Below are 21,605 nucleotides of genomic sequence, written 5' to 3' on the forward strand. Positions count from 1 at the left end.
TTAACTTGAGCAGCTGACAAAATAAGAGCATCTGCATGCATTTCTGAAATAAAAGTAATCTATAACTCTGATCATTACAGTTATTTATAATTGTAAACCCTCCACATTTTCTTCCAAAATTGCCATTTTGCAGAGGGATTATTAGGGGGAGAGCAACATTTTGAGCCAAAATTGGCGACAGTTGAGAGGTTTGGATATTCCTAATTCTATAAAGCGATTTATTTGCACATACCTCTCAACCTCTTAATGCAGGAAATCTGGATAAGGCCAAATATATTGGGGGAACATACAGACAGTACTAAAAAGACAGTTGATAGAATAACAGGTCTTGCTTTATCATGCATTTTTCTGAAGGTTGTAACGTCTGAAACTCAATGTCTGTCATTATTTAGTGACTTCATTCCTAAACGATTTGGCAGAAAACCACAAATTTTATGAGGAACAAACCAAAAATAAGAAGCAAAAATCTATTCATTCTGCAAAATTCTGGACATTTGAGAGGTATAGTTCAGCCCGGGCTGTCTGAGTTCGTTGCCATTCCCCCCTCACAAAATCATGGTCGAATGGAGCGTCACCCCTGCAGCTATTGCAATATCCCATTCCTTGGTTATTTTGCCCCATTTGCCATAAACACTGTAATGTGCATACTGCTTTACTTCTGCGATGATATAGATTTCATTTGAAAGTTTTATTTTATATTTTACAGCATAAACCCTAATAGATATCTGCTAAACAAAGCAATGCAGTCTCACAATGAAAATAGACTTAGCATTAAAACTTCTCTGCCCTTGAAACTCACATTCATTGAAACAGCATTGAAACCCACATTCAAAGAAAATACATTTTGCCAGTGGCAGATAAAGATTAATTTTGGCCTTTTTTCAAATCATAGGTCCCTTGAACACGAAACATACACATGCTCTTTGATACACCTTCCTGACTGTATTAAATTATATTCCTTGTACAATACAGTACAGTTGTAAGAGGGCATTTTAAATTTGTTTTGAACATTTTCCAGTAAACAATGAAACAAAATGCATGCACCAGTAATGACAAAACTGCCCAATTCAGAATATTTCCATCATAAAAGTCTACTCAAACTTCTACAGTCCAACAGTATCAGTAAATATGCACAATCTCTGAAGAAGTAAAAGTAATCTAAATAATTCCACATTAAAGAAATCTGTTAACTAATGAAGAGGTTACTGCTAGCAAACAACTTTATATGTCATTATTTCATCTAAAAATAAAGTGCCTGTTGCCCTTGAGGAATAAATTGCCTATGTTGCATTAAAACAATGATAATGCTAGTAATATCACAATAGGGAATGGATGGCAAACTGATAACAGGTTCATAGTTACTAGGTATCTTTGCCAAAGAGGACTGCAGCATCCATCCCCTTTACGACAGAGTACAGTATCAGCAATCGCTCTACCTACTGTGGGAGTAGAACCCAAAGCCTTCTGCATCAAACACTACCTGTTGTGCTATTTACAATGTAAGCAAACTCAGCATAAGCAGCACTAATTTTTTGTTCCCCTGCAGCTCTCAGCTCCTTGTAAAATCTGCTCAACACTCAGCTGTATCTCTGAACTTAGCAGCACAAGAAATTTGGAAAAAGCCAAATTTTATTTTGGGGGGGGGGACAAAAGCCCAAAAACCAGGGACACATTTTAAACATTGCTTGTATAATGTTGGAAAGTTGCTGGAATAAAATGCTGTGTTATTACCGTGCATTTTACTGCCAAGTATTCAACCCAGGACCCTGTACAAAACAGCCAGAGCAACATACCACTATGCCAACTCATCCATTTTTATAAAAGAAAGAATGGAAGACTGAAATTTAAATGGCTACCATTTAGTGAATTCAGTTCTCATCATAGCTGTCAACATTTTAGCAGAAAACACCTGAACAAAGCCAATAATGGAGGAATACAGCCCCCAAACATATTCAGTGAGTTCAGTTATCACCATAGCTCTCAACCTTAGCACAAAATAGCTGGATGAAGCCAATAATGGGGGAATACAGTCCACAAAATTGGGACAAATACCCACTGAGGACACCAGAGCAAACCCACGGAGGACATGTGGACTCCACACAGAGGATACCCCAGCCACGAATCAAACCAGACAACCCATAGCTGTCAGGCAACACTGCTACCACTGCACCACTGGCTGTGTTAAGTAAAGTAACAAAAATACAGAAACCACAGATTTTATGAGGAACAGAACAAATATAAGGCAAAACTCTGCAAACATTTTACAAATGGTGGTGGGTAGGGAATTCAGACTCTTGTCACGTAGGCCCAAGGCACAGGGTTCAAGCCTTCTTCTTTACCCACCACCATGAAGCAACTGGGGCATTACACACACACACACACACACCGATCAGTCCTCCATAATGGCCTGCTCATGCCATTGGGTCTCCCGCAAGATGTGAGGAGCCTCCTGCTGTTGGTCCAGCCTGTGGGCAATGCAGTCTGGTTTGTGCAGTCATCACCACACAGACCTCTCGGCTGGAAGGGCAGAGTTTCCTGCCTTCCCTATTCGGACTGCCTAATAGAGCAGTCTGGAGCTTGGAATGCCTGAGCATGCATGCTTGAAGTTCTGGTCTGCCTAACATAGCAGTCAGGAACTAAGCACGCATGCGCGCAGTCCGAGAATTTTAATTTTAATATGTTCTATGGTGGGGGAATTTATTTAATCCATTTTACAGGTGGAGGGGCTGCAGTCCTGTAGTCCTATAGCACAAGCCGCCCTGTTCTGAGTGCTCCAGATTTCCTCACAGATAGTGGTTTTGATCCTTATACTTGATAAATAAATAATCCTTCATTCTTTTCTGAACAGGCACTGACGCAGATAGCCTTCTAGGGCCCTGGTTGCTGGTTATCTCCTCCTTCTCTATTTTTATTACTCTGGCAATCTATTCAACATTCTGTTCTTTAGCTATTTCATGTATAACAGTGCTGGAGAGTCACAGAGATGACTTCCAGCTGATAGGCTAAGTGAAGTTAAAAGAATATGAATTCCAAGAACTGGTAAATTCCACATCACAATACCAAAATAGTTTCCTCCAGGGAGTCTGTCATTTCTTCTTGTTACTGTAAACTCTCACTGACTCTTTTGGGAATGAACTCCAACAGTGTGACACTTGCCAAGCAATACTGAGCATTTCTGGGAATATTAAGTGGGACACAACACTCTCCTTTCTTAAAGTCCATATAGCAGGGTACAACTGTGACTTTTGCTGATATGCTGAAACAGTGACGTCTTTCAAAACTCAGACCTTACACCTGATCGTAATGCCATTTTTTGTTTGTTTTTTTTGTTTTTTTTTACTTTAACCTGCTATAATGGCCATTCTTTTAGATAGCAGCTGTGACCTTTTAGAATGAGATGCTGACATTTTCCATCTGTACTTAAACACATTCAACCCATTGCATCCCATCTTTCTAACAGGCCATACAGGGATGCTTTTTGATAAACCAACCATCCCTTTTTTCACACACTTTACTGGTTCTGCATCTTTCACCACTCGTTGCTTTAAGCCTGCTAGTCAAATATTTTCCCTCCATGGTTTCTTCTCTATATCCTCTTGTCTGCTTAAAACGGTTTCAATTGTGGTCTAAATTTCTGGGTTTCAGTTTCCTGTCAGCTCTATCTTACTTCCTGATCAACTATCAGTTTAACAGTCCCCGATTCTGATTATTTGAAAAGCTCATTCTTCGTAATGCCTGCCATTTCCTGAAATATGGCTGCCATGTGATGTGTCAGGACTTTCCAAGTTTCCCACGATTTTGTCCAATTTTCTAGCCATTCTGTAGTAGAACATATGTGTTAGTGTCATCTTTCCCCTTGGACTTATAACCATATAAATCACATATACTAATTTAATTTAGTTACAATGAGAACCTGAGATGCTAAATCCTTTATGTTCAAAGTTACAGAATAATAACTGGAGACTTTGATTATATTTAGAGACAATGTTGCTGTTTACATAACTTGGTCCAGTGAAAAACAGTTCAATTAATTATCTGGGGAGGTAATAAGATGCTGATAAATCTATATGTATTGGAGTACCTAGACATAATAAATTGTTCCATGTTGTACATATACCTTGATGATGCCAAACTCACTGACTACCTTCTTAATTTAAATTGACTTGTCTTACCTTTAAGAGGCTTTTTGGGACTTCAGAATACCTTGCTCAAAAATGTATGTATTTGAAATCACTAAACAGTGATAATTAAATACAGTTTGTTAATTCTGTACATCCTCTGATAGAAATTCTTTAAATATTTCAGAAGCATTACATATGAAACTTATCATGAGAAAGTTATAATATTTTTCAATTTCTGCTGTTGCATTATAAGTTACAATACTGTTGTAGCAGACATTGCTTATCTGCTAATTAGGGGTTTAAACCGTGAATCTTTGGTGATTTAAAAATATGCTAACCTCAGTCAAGGCCAAGAAGTAGAGTAAAATGCAGCAAATAGTTCACCTGAGCTGTCTGCATTCACAAGAAACCAACTTGCAATAAGTCAGATATTGCCTGCATGACTGGTGAATTAATGTCCTTTCTTTTTTTTCTTCTCAGGATCTGGATGCTCATCTGGAAGTGTTGTTCATTGTTGTAATGGACAAGACAATTCTTGCAAGTCTCCAGATGGTAAATGCTTTTGTGATTCACAATGCGTGAAATTTGGTGATTGCTGCACTGACTACAATGCCATCTGCCTAAATGGTAAGTTATGCCTGCAGTTTATTATTGTTGTTTTTTTGCTGGGTGAGAGGTTTTCACTCTACATCTAGCTTCAATGTCTCTCACAGCCATGATACTGCATCTATCACAGTGTGAGTAGAATTTATAGATATTGCAGGACTGTGCTCGTACAAGTAAGCTATGCTGCACACAACATGAAATGCTAATAGTACTATATATCTAGCCAGCAGTGATTCTAAGCAATCAACATTGCTCAGCCCGGATATATAAATGACAAGCAGTAGCAAGGAAGATGTGTGGCAGGCTGTGTGGACCTGACAGTGAGCAGAAGAGCAGAGTAACAGGAACATACAAAGCAGAAGGGGCTCTTAGTAGAACATGTGGGACTGATGTCTCATTGTATAAAATTATATTAAGTCAATAATACAAGTGTAATAGTCAAGGGTTGCTGAAGCATTTGGAATACCGTAACATAGTTCAGTATGTTTCTGTGTTGTATAACACACTTCTGCATGAAACAATACATCAGTGAGTTACAACACATGGCTTTCAGTGACAGTACATGAATAATCCTTCTGAGGTGGTGAAAGGCATAGGGCCACAGCTTTCAACATAAAACATAGATGAAAATGATATGCATAGAATGGTAGCAAAAGGGATAGGAGCGTAGGTGGGTGTGAGATGGGGATGAGAAGATAGGTTAAATTTTATTTTTGTAAGGATACAGCCTCCTTTTTTGATACAGAGTGAAAGAATGAGTAGAATGGTAAGGAAGAGAAAATTGGATGTGGAAAGAGAGTGTAAGATCATCAGGTGGGAAATGAAAACATGAGATAACGCAGACAAACAGGTGTTTTTTTACATACAAGGTTGGAAAGACAAAGTATAGCACAGATACAGAAGGAAGAAAAATGGTAATGTGAAGAGTTAGACCACACACAAAGTATGGAGCATGACATATTAGGAATGGGGTCAAAGCTGGCAAGGAGCAGGAAAGTGTGCTTGGAGCAGGTGGGCTGAGGTGATGGCCATGACTTCATATTCCTCTAATTGCCCTTATATATTTCTGTGCAGCTGCTTTGAACCTCTGTAATCAGCACCTGCATCAACTCATGTATATGGCACCCAAGGTCACCAAGACAGTATCTGCATTACTTTGCATACTGTGGAATATTTGTAGCTCATGACAGCCTTTGGTCCAGGTCATGCTAGTAAATCATCTCATAATAACCTAGTAGCTACTGATGGCGGTGCCTGAGAAGTTAATAAATTAACGTTTCTATCTCCTACACTCACCATGTGTATGCACTATAAAGTACAACTAACCATCTCTGCCATGCAGGGAATTCATAGCAAATGACAAAGTAAAATATCAGGCATGTTCTGTACAAATATTTTCTGCTCATTTGTGCAGCATGTGTGCAATTGTGTATCTGTCTTGAACATAAGGGTTTCATGTGCCTGTTGCATAAAAATTATCTAGTTTGTGAAAGTGGAATGATGTGATTTATAGATATTCATGCTATGGTGCCTTGTTTGTTTGGACAGCATGCAACCTGGGTATAAACTTATGAAGCTTGAAGCATCTTGACCATTTTGTTTGCATTTGATTGGCAAGATGTTTAGTACTATGCAGCAATTTCCAGACTTTTTTTTATTAGTATAGGGTCGGATTTCACTGGTAAGATCTATATTTTCCCTTCTGGAAATGGTCTCAAAAAGGAGGAGCATGACAGAGCAGTAAGCATGCCACCTAGGTGTATTTGTAGATATTACATTAATAGCTTATTATGTTTTCCTTGGTTGTCTAAATGTTTTAGTGACTGCATCTGCAGTTAATATATCATGGGAGCTTTAAAATACCATGTCAACATACCCTTATACAGGTTAACCTTCATTAAGAGGACATGTTATGCTGTCCTGCAACACACCTCGTAGGACTTGCAAATGGTGAGTACGTGCCTTTGTGGAACAAGTACCTACTCAGTACCTGTACACATATTCTTTGCATAGCAGTAGATTTAATGATTTTTTTTTTTTTTTTAACATACTTTAACAAAAGCGCTTTTTTGGTGAAAGCGCTTTTGTTAAAGTGTGTTTGGTAATAAAATTATAATAATATGATATAAATAAACTAAACAGATTCTTTATGGAGCACTAATCTGTCTGAACCTGATAAATACACTTTTTTAGATAAGAAGGAAAGACTCTGGATTACAAATTTGGGAGCACTGTATAAACCTGGTCTGAATCAACATTTATAAGAATGTATGTGTATATATATATATATATATATATATATATATATATATATATATATATATAAAATAATGGTATGTATATATATATATATATATATATATATATATATATATATATATTTATTTATTTATATATATATATATATATATATATATATATATATATATATATATATATATATATCAAAGAAACTAAGACAAAGGCCACCAAAGCAAGGTACGAGCACATAAATGTAAAACAAATAAAAACAAGTACCAAGGCTGCCACAACGTATATCATAAAACAAAGTATACAGCGTGAATCATAAAATGAAGCTCGAAATATTGTGAACTGCGCTTTAATCAAAACCAACTATAAGGATAAGTACTTTTCATAGGTGTGTACCAGGCTAATGGCCCTGGGGCCTTTACAAGCCTAGCCAGAGGATTACACTGGCATAGTGCCACCCGACCTTAGTTACCATTGCCTCTGTCAAGTAGAGCCACTGGAGTTATCCCCAGGGTGAATTTTCTGTTTTCCATCCACTCATCAAGATTTCTCTTGAAGAGGGTCAGCGAGGTGCACTGCTTGACATGTATGGGAAGTTTATTCCATAGCATGGGCAGTCTCTGGGTTATGAACCTGTCCCTCCAGCATGTTCTATTAATTGTGGTAATGAGGTTGAGGTCTCTGGGGCGTGTGGTGTGGAGGGATTGGGATTTCATTAGATGTAGCATTTCTAACAGAGCTGGGTCAGACATGGCTTTGCAAGTCAAGCAGAGATCGCCTCTAAATAGGCGATATGAGACAGAGAATAGTTGGAGTTTTTTGAGTCTGTCCATATAGGACAAGTGTTTAAGGCCTAGGATCCTCTTTGTGGTGTACTTTTATGGCATCTCTAGTTGTTGCAGGTGTCTAGTGGTGTACATGCCAAATGGGGCATTGTAAACAAGAAAATAACCAGTGCGTACTGAATGTCCAGATGAAAACCAAACTTCAGAAAAAAACATATACCAACTGGACGACCACAACTGAAGACACGGCTTTAATAAAAATGATGATAAAAATAGCAGCAAACAAATTCCATGTAAAAGTCAGATAAAAAAGGACAAGCGCTTTTGCATACAGCTTCTTTAGATCTTATAAGAGACTAAAAAACCATGAACATTTTTAAACTAACACTTGACCTATCAAAACAGAACAAAATTGCACCAAAAACAATGACATAATTTCCTCATACAGTCAATGCAACTTCCTATGTGCCTTAAGCCTCCGCCCATTAAGAATGGGTTTGATATTAACCTGACTATTCAACCCTGGATGCTTATAAGCTTGCATCCTAAGAATCCATTTTAGCTCCATCTGCTCCAAATAGTTGTTACAATCACCACCTCTCACATTTTTAAACACATGTTGTAACACCCTAAAAGAAAAAATCATGTCCTGGGCATTCAGATTGATGTTTGGCAAGGGCATTGTTTATATCACCCTTCTTCATATCTAAAAAATGTTTGTATACCCTGTCCCTCAATCGTTGGATGGTTTTACCCACATAGAAGCAGGGGCATACATCACATGCTGCTAAGTACACTATAAAGCGGGTAGTGCAGTCTGCATAGAATTTAGGAATAAATTCAAACGCTAAAGTGGGGTGTTTATATATTTGTTGTTTAGTCAAAACCCTACACACACTACAAGAACTACAGGGATAAGTCCCAGTGCATTGACTTGACTGTCCAGGGCATTTAGTATCATTGCATAACAACCATTTAAGATTGTTGTTGCTTCGATAGATGTAATATGGTGCGGCCCCTACATAGCCAGTCATTGCAGTGTCCAGTGTTAAGATAGCCCAATGTTTCTGTATGATACTTTTTATAACATTGTTATTGCTGGTAGAATTAGTTATAAATGAAGTATGATGTTTTGTCTTCCTTCTGTTGGTCATGTTACTATCCCTAAATCTCAAAATCAGAGCATTGACTGTCAAGGCCCGATCTTGAGTAGCACTAGGTATGGTAACATTCTGTTCCACAAAGGACGGTTGAAAATCACCCGGCCTATCAACTTCAAGGCTATCACATATTTCCCTAACAGTATTGCCATTATAACCCCTATCAATTAACATTGCCTCCAGAGTATCAAATTCCCGTTGCAGGTCACCCTCATTGTTACAAATTCTGGACACTCTAGTGAATTGGCTTTTCACTAGACTTGAAAACACATGTCCAGGATGCATACTATTTCTAGACAGAAGGCTGTTACGCCAACATGGCTTTCTAAACAGTGTGTTGTTAATGCCCCCTATTGTATCTTTAGTTACTGATACGTCTAGAAAGTCTACATGTACAAAAGAATGGATGACAGTAAACCGAAGAAACTTTATGGTAGACTCTAAATATTCAATATATCGAAGAAGGGACTCAACATCACCTTCCAAACAATGAAGATGTCACCAACAAACTGTCTATAGTGTCTCACACCTCTATATAATGGACTCACAGTCAGGTTATTATCCTCCCAAAAAATGCATCACCACATTTGCATAAGAATTGGTGCAGAGGGTGCCCAATGCTACCCCCCATCTCTGTAGATATAACTGTTCCTCAAACAGGAACACGTTATTATTCAAAATCAAGTCAAGCAAGGTACGGACTAAAATAACATCTAGAGTCAATGAGAATGTATCACTACTCAAGATCTGCCTTATTGCTTCTATCCCATACTCATTGGGTATGATAGTGAAAAGATTTGTAACATCCAGGGTAACCAATAGCAGATCAGTGATATCATTCAACCACACAAATTCATCAAGATCATGCAAAAAATGTGCAGTATCCCTCAAAATGGTATTTATAGACCTAACTATTGGATTAAGTAGCCTCTCTACATAAATGGAGAGGGGCTCCATTACCCAGCCCCCTCCGGCAATAATGGGTCTCATAGGTGGCTCAATCAAGGATTTATGAACCTTGGGTAGCCCTTTGATAACAGGTATCATAGGATGAGGCACCTTGAAAAACTCAAACAGTCCCTCATTAATCTCCCTGGTCATAAGTAAATCAAATATACAATCATTCACAAATTTAATAATGGTCCTAACCCGTACCCAATCTATCATATGATAGGTATCCAAGTCATTCAATAAAATAGACATTGCTTTTACATAATCACACCTGTCTATTAATACTATAGGGCCACCATTATCGGATGGCCAAATTATAAGATCGACATTATTTTTCAAATCATTCAATGCCTTATGTTCTGCAGTGCTCAAATTATAAAAGTTACTTTTGCTGTAACCACTTAAAGTCATAATCAATTCCTTCTCACAAGCTTGTACAAATAGTTCAACATGAGATGGTATAATAGGCGAGAAGGTGCTAGGTCTTCTATATTCAGTAACTTGCTGCTCTTGGGCTTCACCAAACATTAAACCCAGAGCTACTTTCCTGGCAAAAAGTCTCAAATCAAATAAAACATCACTTACTCTGGCTGGAGTGGCTGGAATAAAAGTTAGTCCCCATTCCAGCACAGAGCATTCTAAACTAGTCAGAAAATGTGTGGAAAGATTCACCACCAAATCCTTAAATGGTTGTTGTGCAATGATACTAAATGCCCTGGACAGTCAAGTCAACGTATTGGGACTTATCCCTGTAGGTCTTGTAGTGTGTGTAGGGTTTTGACTAAACAACAAATATATAAACACGCTTTATAGTGTACTTAGCAACATGTGATGTATGCCCCTGCTTCTATGTGGGTAAAACCATCCAACGATTGAAGGACAGGGTATACAAACATTTGTCAGATATGAGAAAGGGTGATATAAACAATGCCCTTGCCAAACATCAATCTGAATGCCATGGACATGACTTTTCTTTTAGGGTGTTACAACATGTTTTAAAAAATGTGAGAGGTGGTGACTGTAACAACTATTTGGAGCAGATGGAGCTAAAATGGATTCTTAGGATGCAAGCTTATGAGCATCCAGGGTTGAATAGTCAGGTTAATATCAAACCCATTCTGAGTGGGTGGAGGCTTAAGGCACATAGGAAGTTGCATTGACTGTATGAGGAAATTATGTCATTGTTTTTTGGTGCAATTTCTCTTGTTTTGATAGGTCAAGTGTTAGTTTAAAAATGTTCATTGTTTTTTAGTCTCTTATAGGATCTGAAGAAGCTGTATGCGAAAGTGCTTGTCCTTTTTTATCTGACTTTTACATGGAATTTGTTTGCTGCTATTTTTATCATCATATTTATTAAAACCATGTCTTCAGTTGTGGTTGTCCAGTTGGTATATGTTTTTTCTGAAATGGGGCATTGTACTCGATGAATGGCCTAATGAGGGAAGAGTAGAGGGAGACAATGACCTCTTTCTTCCTGGATGCAAAACCCTTAGCAATGAGATGTGCCACATAGAAGGACTTTCTGACCACAGTGGCAATGTGGTGATCAAAAGAGAGGTTGCTGTCAACATGTGTTCCCAGATCTCTTATAATACCTTCTGTGTTCAATGGACTACCATCAATGTGGTAATTCATGGAAACCGGGTTTGTCCCAAAGGGGATGACAACACATTTTTTGACATTGAGCTTAAGGCCATGGTTCTGACACCAGTCCTTGGTCTCAGTGAGGCCTTTCTGTAGGATGTCAACATCACTTTGGGAGTTAATAATAGCTCCCAACTTGCAATTGTCTGCGAACTTTGTCATCCAGAGTTCCCTTGTGTTGGCCTGGACTTCAGAGAAGTAGATACCAAACAGGAGAGGACCCAGGACTGAATGCTGAGGAACTCCACTCGTAACTAGTCGGCAGTCTGACTTGGAGCCAGCTACCTTCACACTGTGGGTTCTATCTGTGAGCTAGTTTGCAACCCACCTAGTGATATAGGGGTTGATGTCTAGCTTAGTGAGTTTTTCTATGATTCCTGAGTGAGGAATGGTATCAATAGCCTTGGCCAGATCAAGGTAGGCTGCATGAACCACCTTGCCTTCATTCACAGCTCTGGTGACTGACTAAAAGAAGTCGACCAAGTTGAGCAGGGGTGCTCTACCCTTCACAAAACCAAACTGTTTGGGATGCAGAGTTTGGATATTCCCTATATCCTTGTTTGCTAGGTCCATGATGATGCGTTCCATAGCTTTGCATATCAGACTTATCAGGCTAATGGGGGTGATATTTCCCAGGGTCTGTAGTCTCTCCTCCTTTGTGGAGAGGGATGACTATAGCAGTGCACCATTCAGCAGGGACAAAGCCTGAGTTGAGGCTATGATTGAACAGGACACACATGTGAGGTGCCAGTTCACTCTGTAGTTCATGTAGAACACAGCCAGGGATATTGCCAGGTCCCATAGAAGCAGTATTCATGGCCTTGGACAGTGCTGTTTTAACCTGAGCAGCAGTAATACTGGGCACCTGTCAAGCTACTGGTATTGTGATTGGTCCTTTGGGGGAATGGTAAAGTTGGCACTGAATCTGTTGGCCAGTATATTGGCAATATCTGTTGGCTTAGTATAGGAGGTACCATTGTATAGTAGCTCAGAGCAAATCTGAGTATTGTCGTGGAGATTCTTTACATAACTATAGAAAGCCTTGTGGTTGTCTTTACTATCTGCTACAAATCTGTTTTCATAGCTAGCTTTAGAAGATTTGATGAGGTATCTCAACTTTTTGTTGAGGCTGATAAGGGAGTTTTTCCAGTCTAGGGACTTCACCTTATTCCGCATCAGTTTCCTCCTTCTGTTATAGAGTTTGTTTATGCCAGGAGAACACCAGATTGGCTTTCTTTTTTTGGAGAAGAGTGTCTTGTTTCTATCGGGTATGGCGAGAGCCATGCATTTGTGTATCTGTTCGAACAGTGCACTGCTGTATGATTCAGTGGTCATGCAACTATTTCCCATTTGTATGGGTACAGTGAAGTTAGCCACCTCTGTTTTTAGGAGTCCAACGTTAGCTTTGGAGAAGTTTTTCATGGTGGCTACCTTTGCGGGGGGGGGGGTGGATTTCCAAGGTGATTAGTTTGTGGTTGGATCAAACCAGGGAGGAGCTGACTACTGATGTAGAGCAACGGTCACCCATGTTAGCAATGACCAGGTCAAGGATGTTGCTACCTCTAGTGGGGGTAAGAAGAAGCTGGTCCAGGGTATTGGAATTAATGAACTCCAGGAAACATTGGGCAAGTGTATTTCTACATGAGTAGTTTTTCCAGTTATTGGAAGGGTAGTTGAAGTTGCCTAGTAAGACAGTGTTAGGTTTGACCCTAATATTCTCCAAGGTGCTTAGGAACATGGAGTGTGAGTCTTGGGACATGGTCGGGGACCTATAGCAGGCTATGACCTGAATCGCTGTCTTTCCCAGTGTTAGCTGCACCTGAATTATCTCTGATGTGTTATGTTGGGCTACCAGTCTGGAGGTGTGTGCATCCTTTAGGAATATGGAAACACCACCACCTTTGGAGCTTCAGTCCAAGTTCTGGGGCCAAAAGGTGTGGAATGAGTTATAGCCTGGTAGTGCAGGCTGCTTTCTGCTGCCTTGAACAAGGTCTCTGTTACACCACAAATGTCAATGTTCTCCATTTTAAGGAGTGCTTTGAGCGGGTGCATTTTGATATTTTAGACTTCTAGTGTTGAGCAGCATGACCCTCATATTGCATTTGTTTGTAGCTGTTATGGTGGTAATTTGGTCTTTGAAACACCACCTAAAAAAGGCACTATAGTGGTGGCAAGAGCCTTGGACAGTATCCAGAAGCCCAGGAGTGACAGATGCAGGGCATCTCTGGCAAAGCATCGAGGTCTGTCAAACATGTCATCCCAGGCAGACAGATACTGGATCCCCTTAGAATGACATCAGAAGCTTAGACAATTGTTGAATTCAATAATTTTGTGCTTCTACTGTGGTATCATTTCTGGGTGATGGTAGGATGCTGCTCAGGGCTATGGTCATCCCTGCCTGGGCTACATAATCCGAGAGCTCCTCCTTGTCTCTTTTCATGTAGTCCAGGGAAGTAAGTCTCAGGTCATTCACACCCACATGTACAATGACAGAGTCATATTTGTACCTGTTGTTGACAGCTGGCACCTGACAGTTAGCTGACTGTTACTTTCTCCTTATTCAACCTAGTGAGTGGGACATCAGTGTGCTTCACTATCGAGTCACCTATGACTAGTGTGTTGGGCATGCTGTTTTGCCTAACGGGCTTTGGTTGAGTGGCACACTGTTTAGGAGAGTTATTTGTCTCGTGATTAGTGTTGTGTTGTGGTGGTCGAGTGAATTTCTGCCTTGGAGGTCTCTGCTGCTTGGGTGATTTTTATTGAGAGCCTCCGCGAAGGTGGGTGTGTGGTTTGTGTTTTTATGCGAAGGCAGTGCTGGTGTGTGTTCTGGAGTACTATGTGTTCCATGTGGTGTGGTGCAAGTGTTGACCTTTTCCTCTTGACCAGCTATTCCGGTCTTGGCTGGATAGTGCGTAGCTTCCAGTTTGGATATATAAGTGCATCTCTCACAAATCTGAGTTTTGGGAGGTAAGAGGAAAGGGTTGTCAGTGTACATGAGGCAGTTGCTACATTGCCTCAGGATGCCCAAGTTCACCAGGTTAATAGGAGAAAGCACAGGGAACTTACCTTCAGACATGCCTGTATGGGTGGGCATTGATAATAAGTACTGGATCTGCTTCCTTTTGGAATGTTTAGTGCATAGCAGTTTTGTGTGTTACAATAATTGCTACAAGAAGTCTGAAAAAGTGATAGACTAAAAGGCTAGTATAAGTGCAGGAGAGGAGAATTAGTAGATCTAAGGTAAAAACTGAAGAGCAGACCTTGGCACCGCTCAGAAGCTTAAAACAGTCCTGGACACAGCAAATCTGTATCTGGACTAGAGTTGTTACAGGAAAAGGGAGAAACAAGCTCAAATGCAGGCTTTTAAACCAGAAAGTTGAAAGAGATGGAAAAAAACTGCCCAAACAGCTAATAAACCACAATTTCTGGGCAAGAAACCACTCCTCTTAGGGTAGATAGGCTACCTAGTGCTTACCACTCCCACTGATAAGCTAGAAGGCTTCTGTTCAGCACAGAAAGGCTTGTGGGGCTCAGAAGCTTACAAACAGTCTCAGATACAGCAAATCTGTATCTGGACTAGACCAGTTACAGGTGAAGTGGGAAACAAGCTCAAACACAGGCTTTTAAACCAGAAAAGTTGTAAGAGATGGAAAAACTGCCCATACAGCCAATAACTGCAATTTCTGGGCCAGAAACCACTCCTCTTGTATTAGATAGGCTACTTAGTGCTTACCACTCCCACTGATAAGCTAGAAGGCTTTCGTCCATCACAGAAAGGCTTGCAACACTCAGAAGCTTACAAACAGTCCTGGATACAGCAAATCTGACTAGACTAGTTACAGGAAAGGGGAACACAAGTGCAAATGCAGGCTTTTAATTCAGAAAGTTGAGAGAGATGGAAAAACTGCCCAAACAGCCAATGACTACAACGTCTAGGCCAGAAACCACTCCTTATGTCGTAGATAGGCTACCTAGTGCTTACTACTCCCACTGATATGCTAGAAAGCTTCCCTCCAACAAGAAAAGGCGTAGGGGGCTGAGAAGCTTACAAACAGTCCTGGATACAGCAAATCTGTATCTGGACCAGACTAGTTCAGGAAAGGGGGGAAATATGTGCAAATGCAGACTTTTACTATGATGGTTAATATAATGTTGCTGCATGTGGAAGACATATGTGAATCCGCAGGGGTCAGTAGAAGAGAGAAAGCCAGTCCAATGTGATTTGTCAATACTACTGCACCACTCCCTGAAGTACTGGGTGCCTGCTCATTTTATTCAATAAAGACTACGCCTGATCCACAGTTCCTTGTATTGGCTACTGCAATACATGTGTGCTGCACTCTGATAGCTCCTATGATTATAACATATGACTTGTATGTCTGCTTCAGTATGGCTATTTCCTATATTCTTGTTGAAGAATGATGGCAGAATCTGTATTACTTAGGGAATGACATACAAATCCAGGGATATTATCAGTCCATAGTATTCCACAGTCATTAGGCCAATCATTGAGTATAATTCCCCCACTCTACTATGTACCCATCCAAATACTTGAAACAATTCAAGTGCATGCATTTTCCAATTAAGAAGAAGTGTCAGTAACATACTCACCTTTGGTGTAGAAGGCTGTATCTTCAATTCCTGCACCCAGTAGTTGGGTTAATTTTCCACTACTGACACTGCAATCCTGCATAAGGGGGATGATGAACTCCTTGAGATTAGATATTAAACTGATACCCGCAGTGTCTTGACCAAATTTCACGTAGTTAATATAAATACCACCTCAGGACTCCCCTGAAAATAATCCATTGGTCTCGTGGGACTAACCCGGTCAACAAAGTGTAAAAGAAAATTTAAAAATAAATAAATAAATAAAAAGAAAAGAAAAAGAAAACCATGGGCCTAAATCCTAAAACTATGGAGACCATCTTAAAGCCTTGATGCACTTGTTGGTATTATACAGTCTCCTGAGGAGTGATCTCTGCTTCATGTATAGACCCTCAACAGACCATATCCTGCCAAACCTACTGCACATTCATAAGTCCAATGGAGGCATAACCACATCTTCAAGAGATCTAAATCTCTTTTGCAACATAAATAGAACAAGTTGGAGGGATATATGCATTACATATAATGCCACTTTTTGGAATTGTTTTCCTCTCCACATAAAGCAAAGTGTATCTGGTTGAATGGAAGGGTAAACATAAATGTATCCCTTGTTTAGTACCCTTTTCCCTCATTGGACACGGGCAATATGTAAATGTTCTGCTCATTTCTGGGTTATTTGTACTTAAAATATAAAGGATAAAAACATTGTTGGAATGCATGGCTAGGCTTCTGAAGATCTTCAAGAATCAGTAGCCTAGAACCTATAAGTAGAGAAATCTATTTAGCAGTCTTGTGTCTCAGTCCAACTGATAGCTTGTACAGGGAAGTTGTAGGGGGAATAACCTACTAGTTGCCAGTTTTGGAGTCCTAATAGAAGATAAAAGGTAAGGAAACTTTGCTAGACTATCTCCTGCAGAAAGAACTCCTTTCCTCTACATAACATGGCTTCCATCCTTCCCATAGTACTAGCACTGTCCTTCTAACCTATATATATATATATATATATATATATATATATATATATATATATACTGTCAATAAAGCTAGAGATAATGGAAAACTAGTCTTCTCCTTATTTTTAGACATGTCTGAAGCCTTGGACACAGTTTGTCACTGCAAACATCTATTTCATATGTCCTCACTAGGTCTCACTCTGCCCACTTTTCTGTGGTTCAAAAGCTACCTATCCAATAGGTATCAGTCAGTAAAATGGCACTCTCTCCTTACCTGCTCTCCCCTTGGTCTCCTCCTCTTTAACATTTTCACCAACACCCTCTATATAAAGGGAGAGTGGCCTAATGGTTAAGGTGTTTGCCTAACAAACACAAGATGCAGGGTTTGAGTCTCAAAAGGGATAATTGGCTAGGCTTAAAATGGCTCGCAAAGGCAGTTAGCTTAATACTAACCTATGACTCTATAAACCTATAAACCTATTTACACAACAGACCACCCTAATACAATATACAGATGATTCCACTTTCATTTGCACATCTGGCAACATGGTACACCTCCAAAAATATTACTCAGGAAGCTTTAACAACCACTGAAACATAGCTTCATAACTCACAACTCATGCTCAACCCAAAAAAGACCAAACTATTACTTTTTTACCCAAACCCCTCTTTCATGAAAAAACACATTTTAAAATCCTCTCTCGATAATGCAACCATTGAAGTCACTTATCATATCATATTATTATTAAGGATGATAGTGGATGATAATCTTATAGTCGATCTGCATATACAAAATCGCATAAGAAAAAACTCTTCAAAAAACTAGGGATGCTTTACAGAGCCAAAAACCTTCTCACTAACACAACCAAAACTACACTTGCCTCTGCTTATCTCCTCCCCACTCTTCTTTATGGCGCTCCCATCCTTCCTAACCTCCAGGCTTAACAAAAATGAAACCCTGAACACTATAACAAAGTTGCTAAATTTATAGCAAATGCCCCTTTCAGAACACACCACTGTATAGCACTGTTGTGTCTTTCGGCTTTTCCTGGTTAGGGGTCGCCACAGTGGAACTCCGGTCTGCTAATGATTGGCAGTAGATTTTTATGTGCCAAGTTGCCAGCTCTGATACACAACCTTCAACAAAGGTACGCCCATTCACACATGTCTCCACACAGAAGATGCTCTAGCTGAGAATCGAACAGGACAACGTCGTACTGTGAGGCGACAATGCTACTGCAGCACCACCACCTTAGTATACCACTGTATAGCACTAAAAGCCTAAATTGGTTAGAAATGCCTCATCAACTAACATATACACAGCTTCTTGCAACTTATAAAATTATCCAGCATCCATCTGTCTGTCCAGCACTAAATTCCATTATACACAACTATGTTCACAACCAGTCATTGCAATCCAGTGACCAAAAACTCCTGTCTACAAACCGAGCAAATCTGCTGGGCAGTGTCTGTACTCGTGCAATGTTGCTAAGGCCTGGAACTCTTTACCTGTCAGATCAAAACTCTCCCTCTCATCTTTCAAACCAACTCTGAAAGACTTCCAAGCTAAATTCTGGCTCTGTTCTTGCTCAAAACCAGGATAAACTATATCCCTAAATGTGAACAAGTACCTTGTCATTCCTTATACCTCCTTACTCGCCCTTCTTTACTTAGTTCCTTACTTCTATCAAATTCTCTTCCCTGACCTTCTCTCTAAATATACCATAAACCTGTTTTTGTCCTCACTTCATACTACAGTTCCTTTTTGTATTAGACTGACTTACCTTTAATATCACTACAAACTGTCTAAACATTCTCTAAATATTAAATGACTGTCATATAACTTGTATCAATTCCTAATCAATGTTTTTATGTCTAATTTGTTATTATTTAAACTGTAAATGTTTCTGTTTTATTTTTGAAGATTGTACAATTATTGTTCTTAAAATGTTTGCAATAATTTGGAGCTTTTCTCCCTGGGCCTTCTCTGAAATTGACTTTTATGCAGTCAGACTTTCCTAGTAATCAAATGTCAATAAATAAATAAATTAATTAATTAATAAGTAAAGTTACAGGAAAAAGGCTTTGCCTTCACTGTGTATTCCTCCAGGCACACATCCCATCTAGACACTCCCCCAAACAAGAAGGTGGATACGTAACAGAATCTGAACAGCCTTCTACAACTAAGAGAGGCTGGTAGATCAAGTCAGAATGTCCTCAAACCTTGCACAGAAACATTTACCATTTGAGCATTTGTTGGCATCCAGTAAGATTGGGGAACATGAGATCCAGTCTAGATTTCAACTAATCATTAAAGAAAATGCCTGCATAGTCATAATTCTGTCTACATGTTACTCTTTCAGGAATGAGACTGAATGACCTCTTTGTATCTCCAAGACGTCTGCTTTGATGTAATGGTCATGTTAAGGGAAAAGTGGTTCTATTCTTCTGATGAGAAACCGACTGATTAGAAACCAGCTGTTTCCATTTCAAGGATCTGTGTCAATACACATGACAGTTGAATGCTTCCTTCCAGCAGAATCTGCGATATCCTGAATAACAATGGGTGTGTCTTTTCTGTGCTGATCGGGTCCCACTTTTTTCCCCCATGGGCTCCAAGACCTTTAGTATGAAAGGGGAGCTTTCTGCTTATCAGTATCTTTTGAATGATTGCAGATAATCTAGCCTTGCAGTACTGTACCTCTCCACTTATTCCGAGGCCTGGCTTTGAATTAGATAGGCAATATGAGGATGATTTAGTATATCAGCAATAAAGGAGTCATATGTAATTGTGAACTTTGCAGAGTCCATAACAGTATGGATTATGGTATGATTGCGGACCAATCATGAACCTTCTGGTTATGATGTAAAGTAGTCATGTGTGGTTCCCACCTGCAGTGCTGAGTTACTGCTGAAATCATGCTCTGCATCTTGTGAATAAGACATTACTTTCATGCCTTCTGGCTCTCTTCACCTTCCTCTGCAAATAATGTTGCTAAAATCATATTGTATGTCTCTCCCTTTCTCATTCTAGCAACCATGGGAATCTCTAAATGTTTAGAAGATGTGAATCATAACTTCATTTCAGTTTTGAAGCATTTCACACAGAAGAACTCAGGGATAAGAGGAAACAGCTCTTTCTTAGGGAAGCTGACTGGCTGCTTGGGTGGATTTTTGGTCAATTTGTTACCTGGGTAAATGAGCTGGTCTCATTTCTCTAAACTGTCAAGAATTTCAAAAATGCCAAGAGTTTTGCCTCATATTTTTATTTTTTTCCTGATAAAATGTGTGGTTTTCTGGCAAATCTTTGAGGATGGAAGTCACTGGATAATGATAGACATTTGAGTGTCAGCCTTCACATCCTCCAGAATATTAATTCTAATGCAAAATATGTAAGTCTAGCAACTTTCTAACTGTATAAGAACAAAAATAAAAATATTTTCCTAATTCTTGGGGTTTGCCCCCTGTTATTTTTGGATTTGATCAAAATACTTGGTCTTAGAGGTTGAGAGGTAAGGCTGATCTATAGTGGCCAATTTCATCCATGACTTAGGCCAATGGCAAACATCATTACTGAACTCTGGTATATAAGTATAACATACATAACTGCAAAATGCATAAACAAAAGCAAATCCAGAATCCAAGAAAAGCAATTATGAAATGGTTTGACTCGATTTAAAATGTTTACAGTAAATCATTGACTCCTGTTAGTCATACTTTTGGACAACTTGTTCCACATCTTTGGGTTAGTGCTGAATTTGTTTTGCTACTTGTTACTTCCATGAGGACAAGGAGCATCAGTCTCTGGCACCTTGGAGGCTTTGTGAAATATTCCTCAATAGTAACGTTTTTATTGAATGTACTATTTAAACTTTTTTTACCCCCCCCCCCCCCCCATGGATTTGAATTTTACGCAGGAAAAACTGGTTCTTCTGTGAAAAGTCAGCCAGAAAAGTTTAAGATTTTATTGAAAGGTTGTGATTGCACTGATGAGGATTCTACAAGTGTCACTCACATATTGACTTACATCCTTACCTCTTCAAAACTCAACTTTATTATTACTCACAACTAATAATTTATATTCTGCTTTTACTATTACTGCTTTACTATTTTATCTTCACCTTATTACCCTGTGACACCTCCATTTCTACCTTGCACTACTGAGCTGTTTACTCATACAGAATCACTTTGTAAGTACTGCCAAATTACTATTATTTCTTTATAATGGGAAACTAGATTAGTTGACTTTGCATAAATCTGGACATATTGTGTTTGCACACCACTACTACTGCATATTATGTATATTATTGTCTGCCTTCTTTATTACTCACAACTACTAACTGTTTTATATGCTTTGTACTGATATACTAACTTTGTGGAGCTTTTCTTCCCGGGCCTCCACTGAAAATGGGATGTTTGGGCCCAGTGGACCTCCCCAGTAAACAAATGTCAATAAATAAATGAGATTTTCAGAATTGCACAATGGTTGTAATCCTCCCTCATTCCTGATTTTTCAAGAGGATTGGG

At 39.2% G+C, this 21,605-nt stretch overlaps 1 protein-coding gene across 1 annotated transcript in view; it reads left to right on the plus strand.

The window, feature by feature from the left end:
- The window catches only part of LOC122801339 (salivary glue protein Sgs-3-like), a 276,893-nt gene that overhangs the window by 41,998 nt on the left and 213,290 nt on the right, over nt 1-21,605 (plus strand). The window contains exon 3 of the mRNA XM_044070879.1: nt 4,602-4,673. Coding sequence (XP_043926814.1) covers nt 4,602-4,673 — 72 coding nt within the window. The remainder of the gene's footprint in view (nt 1-4,601; nt 4,674-21,605) is intronic.

Source organism: Protopterus annectens, chromosome 4.part1 (genome assembly GCF_019279795.1).
Source record: "Protopterus annectens isolate FY-2018-M chromosome 4.part1, PAN1.0, whole genome shotgun sequence".
NCBI lineage: Eukaryota > Metazoa > Chordata > Ceratodontiformes > Protopteridae > Protopterus > Protopterus annectens.